The 11993-nt window shown below is 37.4% G+C and overlaps 1 protein-coding gene across 1 annotated transcript; it reads left to right on the forward strand.

The window, feature by feature from the left end:
• Positions 1–7766: 7766 nt before the first annotated feature.
• On the forward strand, positions 7767–9738 carry LOC125827660 (uncharacterized). The gene is made up of 4 exons (XM_049506978.1): positions 7767–8325; positions 8368–8513; positions 8652–8828; positions 9274–9738. The coding sequence occupies exons 1-4, from the start codon at positions 7767–7769 to the stop codon at positions 9736–9738; spliced, it is 1347 nt and encodes a 448-aa protein (XP_049362935.1).
• The last annotated feature ends 2255 nt before the right edge of the window (positions 9739–11993 follow it).

Below are 11993 nucleotides of genomic sequence, written 5' to 3' on the forward strand. Positions count from 1 at the left end.
CGATCCAAAAGGATGAATGATCTGTCTAGGATCAGGACTCCTCAGGCCACCACTACTCCTCTTCCTGCTCTAGCACAGGTTGTGGTCCTAGCACCACCAGTACAGGGTCCTCATCCCAAGTGTCTAAGAAGACTGAAGACTGAGGGAATGGGGACAATTATCGAGGAGAAGTGTTTGTATATTGATGGGGTCATTGACAAGTACCAAGAGATTATGAGCTGCCTGACGTCACATAAATTTCAGATCTTTACCAAGACACTTGGCCCATACATTCCAAGCTGGGTCAGAGAGTTTTATAGCTCTTACAGTGCCTTGATAACATAACGGAAGAAACCGGCAGCCAAATTCAAGACGATTGACTATGTGGTTGTCAGAGGTCGGAAGGTGAAATGTGACATTGATGTTATCAACATAGCCTTGGGCTTTTCAACACATATTGATGCTGATTACCAGCATTTAATCAGGACAAAAACACTAGACAACATGAAGAAGTGGTTAGCCCCGCTGATATCTAACGACACTCCAGAATGGCTTGAAATCGAAGCACCGATTGAGAAGAAGGATCTAAACATAATAGCAAGGTTCTGGTTTGGCTTCATCAGCAGTACTATCATGCCATCCCAGAACGAGTCAATTCTCCACCTTGCCAAGCCAGCCTGTCTGGGTTGCATCATTGATGAGACGAGGATAAATCTGGGATGATTATGGCACAGGAGATGGTCATGAGGGCTAAGCAGCGCCAAACTTCCCTTCCCTTTCCAGCGTTAATTACTCAATTGTGCAAATGAGCTCAGATGCATATAGATGAGAAGAAGGATGAGGAAGTTATTCCCACATCTTCTACTGACATACAGAGGATCGAGGAAAAATATTTAAAGGATGAGGTAGAGGAGAAGAAGGCAGCCCCAGTGGACTCTTCCCCGATTGTGGATACATACTCATTACCTGTAGAGGCACCTTTGCCTACTCCGGCCCTTAGGCCTTCAGGTAATTCTAGTGATGTTCCTTCTGATACTCCAGGTCCCTCTGCTGCTATATTGCCTCCTTGATCTGTTGTTGTTGTTGTTTCCCGGCCCCCGCTCACTCAGGCTGAATTAATCTAGATGGGGCAGTGAGCCCATTCTGCCGATCATCGTGCTGCCAGACTTTAGGCCTACATTCTGGCCATGGTTCAGACAGCCCTGGTTGATGCTGTGACACCATTGAGCGCTTCCATTGATGCCCTTGCGACTAGGATAGCGGTGTGTGAGCGTGGTCAAGGGACCACCAAGGAGGTGACAGCTCTAAAGGACATTATTGTTGCGCTGAGAAGGGATGTGGATCAGTTGAAGTCCATCGACATGTCCATAATTTTCGGCACAATGGATATCCCAGATGTGCCAGTTGAACCAGATATGCCTCCGGCTACCATCAGAGATGATGTTGGAGTTGAAGATGTAGTTGATTCAAAGTTTGAGGAATAGAAAAATGAGGAGATGCTTGGGGTTGCTGAGGAGGTTTCTTACGAGGTCCTTGCAGAGACTGAGAAGGCCATGATAGATGTAGTTGTGCATACCTCTTTAGCAGATACACCTTTGGCTGACCCTAGTGGAGCTGGTGGTACTATTGATGTGACTTCGGGTACTGAGGCCCAAGTCCAGAGTGATGCACCGGGCACTGATGCCCCGACAGATGGAGCGACTGAGTAGACAGGATCCCTTTTTCACCTCCCTCTCTGTCTTATTCTTATTGACTGTTGGATATTATTTTGCTTGCATCTGAGGACAAATAGCTTTTATTTTTGGTGGGGTGAGGCACACCTTTTGTGATTATTGTTTTGGTTATATATTTGGTTTTTTATGGTATATATTGTGTTTTGGCACTGTTTTTGTGGATGACTGAGCTTGTGGCTCTTTGTTTTAAATTGTAAATGATTTTTGGACCCTTACAATGTGCCACCTCTTATTTGTATTTTGAATGTGGATGTTCTCTAGCAAATTTGAGTATCGGTCTTGATCAATGCCGATGACTAGAATAGTGCTTATAATTGAACAAAAATGAATGTGCAGCTACGATAAGGCCAAATTAAGTTGCATAGGCAATATGTAAACTTTTTGCATCTTGTTGTGACTAGCCAATTATCAAATTGAGTATCTTGTGATGAACATTGCACACTAGCAAAAATGTGGAGTCTTGTGTGACATTGGTGTTAATGACTTGTGTGTGATAAGCTTACTGTGAACCATGTATGATGACACCTATAATTTACCCCGTTGGTCCAGTTGACTAAGTGATGCAACCTCTTGAAATGATCTTAGGCAACTTTAAAGAGATTGAAATAATTTTACATTATACCTCTTTTGTGGCCTACCTTGTGAGTGTGTGAACTTCGCTTGAACACCTTTTGAACCTTAGCCTTTCCTTGGAAGAAACTTGATGAAATTGTGACCTTTCTTTATCCCTTCACCCTTAGTCCTCATGAGATGTGGTTTGTGTGAATAACCAACTTAGGCCAAAAGCCTAAGTTGGGGGTGTGGAGAAAAGAGAAGGTAAATCAAGAAGTGCAAAGAAGTCCCCCTTACCCATGGTTTTGAAAAAGAAGGAACCCCTCCATACAAAAAAAAGAAGAGAAAAATGAAAAAGAAAAAGAATGAAAATGAAAGAAAAAAGTTTGTGAAAGAGCAAAGAAAATGGGTTGTCTGGTATTCCATGGAAAGTGAATTATGAGGTGACCTGTGAGCATAAATGAGAATGATGAAGAGAAGGAAATGGAGTGTTGTTCACACCATATTTTACAAGGATAGAAGTCACTGAGCCTAAATGACCATACCTTTACACTCAGCCCGTTACAAGCCTTGAAAAGACCTTTTTGATCTTGAGGGAGCTTAAACAATGGTTAGTTGGAAAATAAGAGCAAACCTATGGGTGAAATCATACATTCTGTTCATCTTTGTGAGTGTGAGTGTTTCTTTGATTTCGAAACTATAAATTATGGAACCATTATGTGTGAATATGGAATCATTCTTTGTGTGAGGGAATTTGAGTACCTTTGTTGAGCTTGAACTTGCATTTGAAGCAAGTATTGTGAGCTTGAGAATCTTTGATAATGGCGAGTCACAACTTGAATCTTTGAGTGCACAATTAATCCTTGCATGAGTAAGTTTGATCTTTTTGTGTGCATTCATGATTGAGTCTTGTGTAGCACTATTTAAGGCATCCTTTTTGAACTACTGAACTTGAGTTTTACTTGAGGACAAGCAAAAGTTAAGTTGGGGGTGTTGATGAGTCTACGTTTTGGACTCATTTAGGGATTTATTTTAATAGATTTAATGTCCTCAAATGCTTATTTTGTGCCAATAACTGATGTAAATCCTTGATTTTCAGGGATTTGGATTAAGGAGCAAAGAATGGACACTAATGGGCAAAACGGAACAAGGTAGTTGAAAGAATGAAGAAAAGAAGGCATGTTGATCTCCTAAACCATTGGGAGAGTCGCCAAAGTGCCACTATCTCGCCTAAAGTTCCATTGTGCCAAGCCCTGAAGGAGAAAATCAAGTCGGTGCTAGAAAGGAGCAGTCGGCGAGTCGCCAAACGGTTCCACGATGCAGTGTTAGATCACCCAAAGTTACAGAACTTGAGGATGCTGAAGGCCAAAGCAAAAAGGCGATGGAACTGACCAAAGGGCGAATCGCCGAGCTGATCGGCGATCCCAACTTACTGCACTGAATGGTCCTTCAGAACATAGTTTTGGCGACTATAAATACATTTTCAAACATTATGTTTAGTAGAAAAATTTATTCTGAACATTCATTAGAGTAATTTTTGAGTTTGAACTGAGAGTATTGAGACAATATTTTCCTTAGCTTTAATGATTTGAAGATTTGAAAATTTCCATTTTTGAGAAATTGAAAGTTGGTCTTGGAGATTCTTCAATTAAGACATTTGTAAAGGCGAAATTAATCTTACCCAGTTGATGGAAACACAATTTGGTAACAATTTCTATCTTTTTATGATGTCAAGCTAAAACCCCAATTCTTGGGGTGTGATTATGTGATTATGGGTTGATTTAGCTGCTGGGTATTGCTAATTGTTAGTGTAAATGTTGTTTAGAAGTGATTTCATTCAATAATTGTGGTTGAAATTAAAGGGTTGTAATTGCAAATGCAGTCCTAACTTCGTGTTTTTGGCTTGCTCGAGAGAGAGGTGTTAAAACCAAGATTATTGAATTGATGGTCTGTGGGTATTGGGTTGTCATGAGTTCAGCTCTAGAGAGTGAATCCTAAACTCTTTTCCACACATTCAGCTCAAGAGAGTGAAGAGATTAAAGTGTAGGTTGTTCTTAATTGATTACTTCTTGGTGTTCGAGAGAAACCAACTTGATTCGGGATAGATTGTTCGAGAGAAAGTTTATCCCCATTAAAGTCTAGCTTATTCACTAATTTACAGTTATTTACTAACAATTGCAATTACCCGTTTGTCTAAATTAGTCCATAATCGAATCACATCCCAATAACCCGTCTCAACATTGTTATTTTCGTATTATTTGCTGTTGTAGTTGATAATTACAATCAAACCCCATGTTATTTGACACTTGTGTCACCATAAATTTGAATTATGTTTTTATTCGTAAATGTCTATTCCTATGATTGACTTGAGCATATTCGTACTTGTCTATTGATTCTCAAACACGTACCACTCCCTGTGAAATTCGACCCCAACTCACTTAGTTGGGTTATATTACTGAGTAACGACCATTGGCACTTAGTATTGGATGAAGTGTCCTGATACATGAAATCAGTAGTCACCTCATCAAAACGATCATTAAGTTCTTGAAGTTGCCAATCAATAATATTGCAAAACACTTCAACACGATAATGATGTAAGATTATATAGTTGGCAAGTTTCCGACGTGATCTTAAGGAGCTAACTTATGGCTACTCAAAGTTAGGTATCAAAACATCTTGTTTGATACAAAATGTAGATACCTTAGCAATAAGAGAATCCCATTCATCATCTCTTAAGACTTACAACCTTTTCTTTGCTACTTCAACAAGTAGCATGACATTTGCAATATCTTTCTCTCTTTTCTGTAAGCATTTATTAAGATCATATGTGATTGCTAAGACATCTCTCATCAAATGCAACATAAACGTAATCTGAAATGTTTGACAAGCTTTAAGATGTCCCATTGTCTTGGCTCTGTCATCCATATTCCTTGCATCAAGAGCAAGTGATTCAAGAACCTCAAGAATAGAGCCAAACATAATAATAAAATTATTAAAGGATTTATAATGAGATCCCCAACGAGTATCACAAGCTCTTGAAAGACCAAGTTGTTGATTCAAGCCCTACCGGTTGTAAGTTCATCCATATCTAATGCCACTTGAATTGTTGATTTTTGAGAATCTAGTAAATTATCTATACACTTAAAAGAAGATCCCAATACATTAAAAACATTTGAGATCAATATTACAAGTTTTCCCACTTCAACACACTTTTTAGAGACCCCAACAAGAGTTAGTTGAAGTTGATAAGCAAAATAATGGATGGAATGAGCCGATTTACTTTCTCTTCTAATCAACATTTTAAGGCCATTGATCTCACCTTGCATATTACTTGCCCCATTGTAACATTGTCCACGCACACTTGATGGACTCAAAGAATGTTGAGCAAGTAAATTAAAAATTGCCTCATTTACAGATGAAGCACTAGTATCATGAACACGAACAATGTCAATAAGTCGCTCCATTACAAATCCCTTTCTATCAATATATCGAAATACAAAAGCCATTTGCTCCTTCTGTGACACATCAAAGGATTCATCAATTAGTAAAGCAAAGTAGTCACCATTTAATTCCTCAAGAATAGTTTTAACGGTCTCTATCTTACATGCACTCACAATATCTTTTTGCATCATTAGAGAATTTATTTGATCATTTAAAGGAGCATGTTCCAAAAAATAATCACAAATTTTATCACATTTTATTGCATACCATGAGATAATTTCAAGAAAGTTACCCCTAGTAAGTGATTATTTAGATTCATCATGACCTCGAAATGCAAATCCCCGACATATGAGAAGCCTTACTACATCAACCGACGCACTTAAGCGCATCAAATATCTATGCTTGAGTTGATTAGATTGCCTCTCAAATGCAAATTGAATAGACCGGTGTTGTCATAGTAAATCTTGACATTTCTTTTTTGACCAATTATGTATGCTATTCGGTAGACAAATATGTTTGTCAAGACCACCCTTTTTGTTCCAACTCTTATATCCTATAGTTGAAAATGTTTCCCCTCCTCCTTGATTAGAGTTATGATCTTTAAATAGATAGCAATACAAGCAATAGACTGCATCTTTACTAACACTATACTCCAACTAATCATGATATATATCTTCAAACCATTTATGAGTCAAATGACGCACTGATCCAAAAATATTTGTTTGAGGATACTCATGCACCGCCAGACGAGGTTGACAAGGACCACTCAAAAGGTATGCTCTTCTAATAACATCACGATGATTTGGATGATAGCTCAATATTGATGTTCTTTCACCAAGATCAAACTTTAAAGTACTCAAATCAAATTCTTGAGACGAATCTAATGATACTTCTGAATGATTGGTATTTTTTTTTTTGATTAGATTGACTATGACTATGAGGGGCTAAACTTGATTTCGGTACCTGTGTAAAATACTTCTTCATTGAATATTGAGACTGAATCATAAAATAATAATTTAGTTAGAACTTACAAAAATTAAACATGCAATAAGGACCAAAATAAAATTATAGGCATAAGGCAGTGAACCAAAGTTTGAATCTCTAAGAAAATAAAAGTTGAATGTTCAAGAACAAATGTTGAATGTCCATACACCATAGTCCATACCCAAATGAATAAATATGTAAAATCAACCAATAAGCCAAAACAAAAAAAAATTAACTTTCATGTTCATTTAATCAGTGAATAGAATTGAAACTTTCAGATGAAATTTATTTTTTTTAAGAGAAGTGAATATCTGAGTCAAATCAGCTAAATATACGAGCACATCAATAAATACCAAAATCAAAGCATATAGAATTCTGAAAAACAACTTTTAAAAAAATAAAATAAAATACAAGAACTTGTCAAGGTTGCCAACAATGGTTGAATCATGAATGAAGGAGAGAATGAAATGATCCGCAGAGCTCGGAGGACCACCAATGGCACTGCAACAAGAACGTGGTTCACTTAGGAAAAGTTTAAACAAGAGTAAGTAAAATCAAGGTTGTGTAGAATAACAATTGGTATCAGAGCAGGTTATCTTATGCAGGCTAACACCTAATATAAAGATCGCGATGAATTCTGCACCGCCTATCGGGCATAACGAAGGACAATCAACTGTTAGACCACCAATGTTCAATGGATCTCACTTTGGCTGGTGGAAGGCATGCATGGAATATTTCATACAAGCTGAAGACTATGAACTCTTGGATAGGATAAGTATTGCACCTACCATCCCTATGAAGATTGTGGAAGGAGTACAGGTTCCTAAGGTCAGGATTGACTTCACTGTGGAAGACCTATCCGCTCTCAGGAAGAATGCTAAGACCAAAAACATTCTAGTTTGTGGCCTAGGACCAGACGAGTACAAGAAAATCTCAAACTGTACTACAGATAAACAAATCTAGGATGCACTTGTCAATGCTCATGAAGGAACCAGTCAAGTAAGGAAATTTCGAGTAGCCATGTTGTTTACTGAATATGAAACCTTCAAGATGAAGGAAGGTGAACCTTTATTAAAAATGATTAGTAGACTCACAAAGTTTATCAATGAGTTGTCATCTCTAGGAAAGGTTCTCACTACTGAGGAGCAAGTTGACAAGGTGCCGAGGATTCTTCCACAAGCGAAATGGGATATAAAAGTCATTGATATAAGGGAAGCTAAAGATATCTCCATAATGACACTTGATGCACTTGTGGGAAATCGCAGAACATATGAGATGAATATGGATGACTTAAAGAAGGAGCAAATGCTCAATGAAAAATCAATGGCCCTAAAAGTATCTGATGAAGAAGAATTTGATCTAGATGATAAACAAATGGCATTCCTGGAAAAGAACTTTAAAAAATTCCTTAGAAAAGGAAAAGGGAATGAAAGGAAGGAAACAAGTACTAAGAAGTGGTCAAATGAAAAATCTCAGTTTGGCTGCTACAAGTGTGGAAAGATTGATCATCATATCAAGGATTGTCCACAATGGGAAATTAAATGGAGGAAAGAAAGAGCTGAAAAGGAAAGGACCGCAAAACAAAAGGAGGAATGTGCAATGATAGCTGCTTGGGGATCAGGAACTGAAGAATCTAGTGATTAAGAGATTGATGAAACAACCTTCATAGCTGTAGGAGACTCAGATCTCGAGGAGGTAGAAAACTCTGAGGAAGAATGTGCTGAGGAAGCTGCTTGGGGATCGGAAACTGAAGAATCTGAAACTAATGAAACATCTCTCATGGCTGCAGGAGACTCAAATCTTGAGGAAGAAGAAAACTATGAGGTTAGTATCCTTGATCTAAAATAAAAGTTGCATCTTTTTTCAAAAAATAAATTTATCGGATTAATGAGTGATTTAATTGGTGATTTTCAAGAATTAACTTGTGAAAGAGATCAACTGTTTAAAGATTTTGCATATCAGAAATTTGAGTGCATGGAACTCAAAAGTTGCAAAACTATAACTGATGAACAAAATAGTTGTCTAAAGAAACAAGTTGAAAAACTTGAGTATTTTAATCTGGATCTAAAATCTGAAGTCTTAAAGATGTCAATAACTGGACAAGGAAAGGAAAAACTGAGTGAAACTGAAATAAAATTGGTAAATGATCTAGAAAAATGCAAAAATGATTATTTTACTGAAAAAGTAAATGTGAGAAAACTAAATATAGAAATTTCTATGATAAAATGGATCTTGATAAGACAAATGGATGGACTCATTCATCCAAAATAGTTAATCACCTAAGTGAGAGAAATCACAATGAGAAAGTTGGCATTGGTTTTTATAATGATAAGGTTATTACAACAGACTTATGCTATATTTATGGCAAAACTGGGGCATCGCACCACTCAATGTCATGTAGCCAACAAATCTACGAATAAGAGTGTTGAATTAGCAACTAACAACTATTTTAAAACCAATCAGAAAAATAGGAGCAAAATTGGATGCCCAATTGGGCAAAAAGAAATCTTATTCACCCCTTCAACCATTGGAAAGGACCCAAGCTAGTCTGGGTTCCTAAAACTAACCTTTAAAATGTTTGCAGGCAAAAGTGAAAGGAAGCAAGCATTGGTATATGGATAGTGCTTGTTCGAAGCATATGACTGGAGACAAATATAAATTCCTTTCACTCATTGCATTCAAAGGGGGAAGTGTTTCATTTGGAGATGGAAAAAAAGGTACTATTGTAGGAGTCGAGAAGATTGGAAAGTCCAAATCCAAAGCACTGGAAGAAGTGTACTATGTGAACATGCTAAAACATAATCTGTTCAACATCTCTCAACTATGTGACAAAGGTAATAAAGTAATTTTTACTTCTGAAGGTTGCAGGGTTGAAAAGTTGGATACAAAGGAAGTTGTCTTAACAGCTAAAAGACATAGAAATGTGTACAAAGTTGACATCATGGGAATGTCAGGAACAACTCTGAAGTGTCTCAATGAAATGGCTAATGATCCCTTACTATGGCACAAAAGACTTGGACATGCAAGTTTGAAGCAAATAAACAAATAGTTAGAAAGGAAATGGTTATAGGCTTGCCCTAAACCAAATTCAAAAACGACAGAGTTTGTGGTGCATGTGTAAGGGGGAAGCAAGTGAGATCATCCTTCAAGTCAAAGAACCAGGTAAGCACAACCAAGTTCCTTGAACTGATTCATATGGACCTATGCGGACCAATGAGGGTGAGAAGCAGAGGAGGAAAAAGGTATGTATTTGTCATTTATGATTTTTCTAGATTCACTTGGACTCTATTCCTAGCTTCTAAATAAGAGTCCTTTGATGTTTTTTCTATTTTTATCAAGAAAATGGAGAAAACTCTAGGACTGCCCTTGATTTCCATAAGATCTGATCATGGAACATAATTTGAAAATGCAAAATTCGTAGAATTCTGGTCATCTCATGGAATAGATCATAATTTTTTCTGCTCCTAGGACTCCTCAACAAAATGGAGTAGTTGAAAGGAAAAATGGGACTTCAGAAGATATGGCCAGAACCATGATGATTGCCAATAATCTTGAAAAGAATCTCTGGGTTGAGGCCGTCAGTACAGCATGTTGCATTATCAATAGGTGCATGACTCGTCCTATCTTAGAGAATACTCCCTATGAATTACACAAAGGTAGAAAACCAAATATCTCTAACTTGAGGACTTTTGGTTGGAAATGTTTTGTTCATAATAATGGGAAAAATAACCTGGGAAAATTTGATGCAAGAAGTGATGAGGGAATCTTCTTAGGATATTCTCCACATAGAAAAGCATATAGGGTTTTGAATAATAGAACAAAATGTGTTGACAAGAGTGTGCATGTTATTTTTGATGAAAACATCTCTTTATTTGAGACTAACATGTAGGGTGATAATGAAATTGAGGAACACAGGCAGGAACAAAGTGAGCAACCTGGTCCCTCAGTTGAGCAATCAGAGACTACAAAGACAGGGGGAACAATAAGTCAAGATATTGGTCACATTGAAGAACAGAATGTAGTAGATACTACTGAGATCTCTTCAGGGTTAAATGTAAAAAGCTACAAGTATCAAGGATCGCATCCAATTGACAGTGTTCTTCCAGACCTAACATCTGGAATCACTATCAGATAAGGCTTAAAGAACTTATGTGCATTTCAAGCTTTTGTGTCCATGGTTGAACCCAAAAAGGTGAAGGAGGTTCTTCTTGATGAAGATTGGATACAAGTAATACAAGAAGAGCTCAATCAATTCGAGAGAAGTAAGGTATGGCATCATGTTCCACCACCGGAAGGGAGAATAGTGATTGGAACTAAATTGGTATATAGAAACTAGCTATATGAGAATGGAACAGTCATTAGAAACAAGGCAAGGTTGGTAGTTCAGGGGTACAATCAGCAAGAGGGAATCGACTATGATGAGACATTTTCTCCTGTAGAAAGACTTGAAGCTATTCGATTACTCATTGCATTTGCTTTTTTTAAAGAGTTCACCCTCTATCAAATGGATGGGAAGAGTGCATTCTTGAATGGATAAAAGAAGAAGTATATGTAAAACAACCACCTGGTTTTCAAAATCCTGAGTTCCTTGATCATGTCTATAAATTAGACAAAGCTTTGTATGGGCTGAAGCAAGCTCCAAGAGCATGGTATGAAAGGATATCGAAGTTTCTACTAGAACATGGTCATACAAGAGGTAAAATCGACAGCATTTTTTTTTTCTAAAAACAAATGGAAAAGACTTGTTGATTGTGCAGGTATATGTGGATGACATAATCTTTGGATCTACAAATAGTCTGATGACTCAAGTGTTTGTTAAACTTATGAGTGGAGAGTTTGAAATGAGAATGATGGGTGAACTTAATTTCTTTCTTGGATTACAAATCAAGCAAACACCCACAGGTACCTTGATTCATCAACAAAAGTGTGTGAATGATTTGCTCAAAAAATTCAACATGAATAAAGCAAGGGAAATTGATACTCCTACTGCTACTGCTACTAGGCTGGATATGGAAGAATCAGGTGCATCTGTTGAGCAAAAGGTGTATATGGGAATGATTGGGTCTCTCTTGTACCTTACTGCAAGTAGACCTGATATTGTGTTTAGTGTAGGACTTTGTGCCAGGTTTCAAGCAAATCCCAAAGAATCTCATCTTAAATCTATTAAAAGAATTTTCAGGTATCTCAAAGGAACCACTGGTTTGGGACTTTGGTACTCCAAAGAAAGCAACTTCAATCTCGTTGGTTATGCAGATGCTGATTATGTTGGATACCTGGTCAACATGAAATGTACCACATGTATGG

Source organism: Solanum verrucosum, unplaced genomic scaffold (genome assembly GCF_900185275.1).
Source record: "Solanum verrucosum unplaced genomic scaffold, falcon-dt-bn FXZP01000294.1, whole genome shotgun sequence".
In the NCBI taxonomy this organism is placed as follows: Eukaryota; Viridiplantae; Streptophyta; class Magnoliopsida; order Solanales; family Solanaceae; genus Solanum; species Solanum verrucosum.

Coding starts and splice junctions, on each gene's coding strand:
- LOC125827660 (XM_049506978.1), top strand. CDS start 7,767: ATGATTAGTAGACTCACAAAGTTTATCAATGAGTTGTCATCTCTAGGA. Junction 8,326..8,367: donor ATCAGGAACTGAAGAATCTA/GTGATTAAGAGA, acceptor TAGCTGTAGGAG/ACTCAGATCTCGAGGAGGTA. Junction 8,829..9,273: donor GTGAAACTGAAATAAAATTG/GTAAATGATCTA, acceptor AAATGTTTGCAG/GCAAAAGTGAAAGGAAGCAA.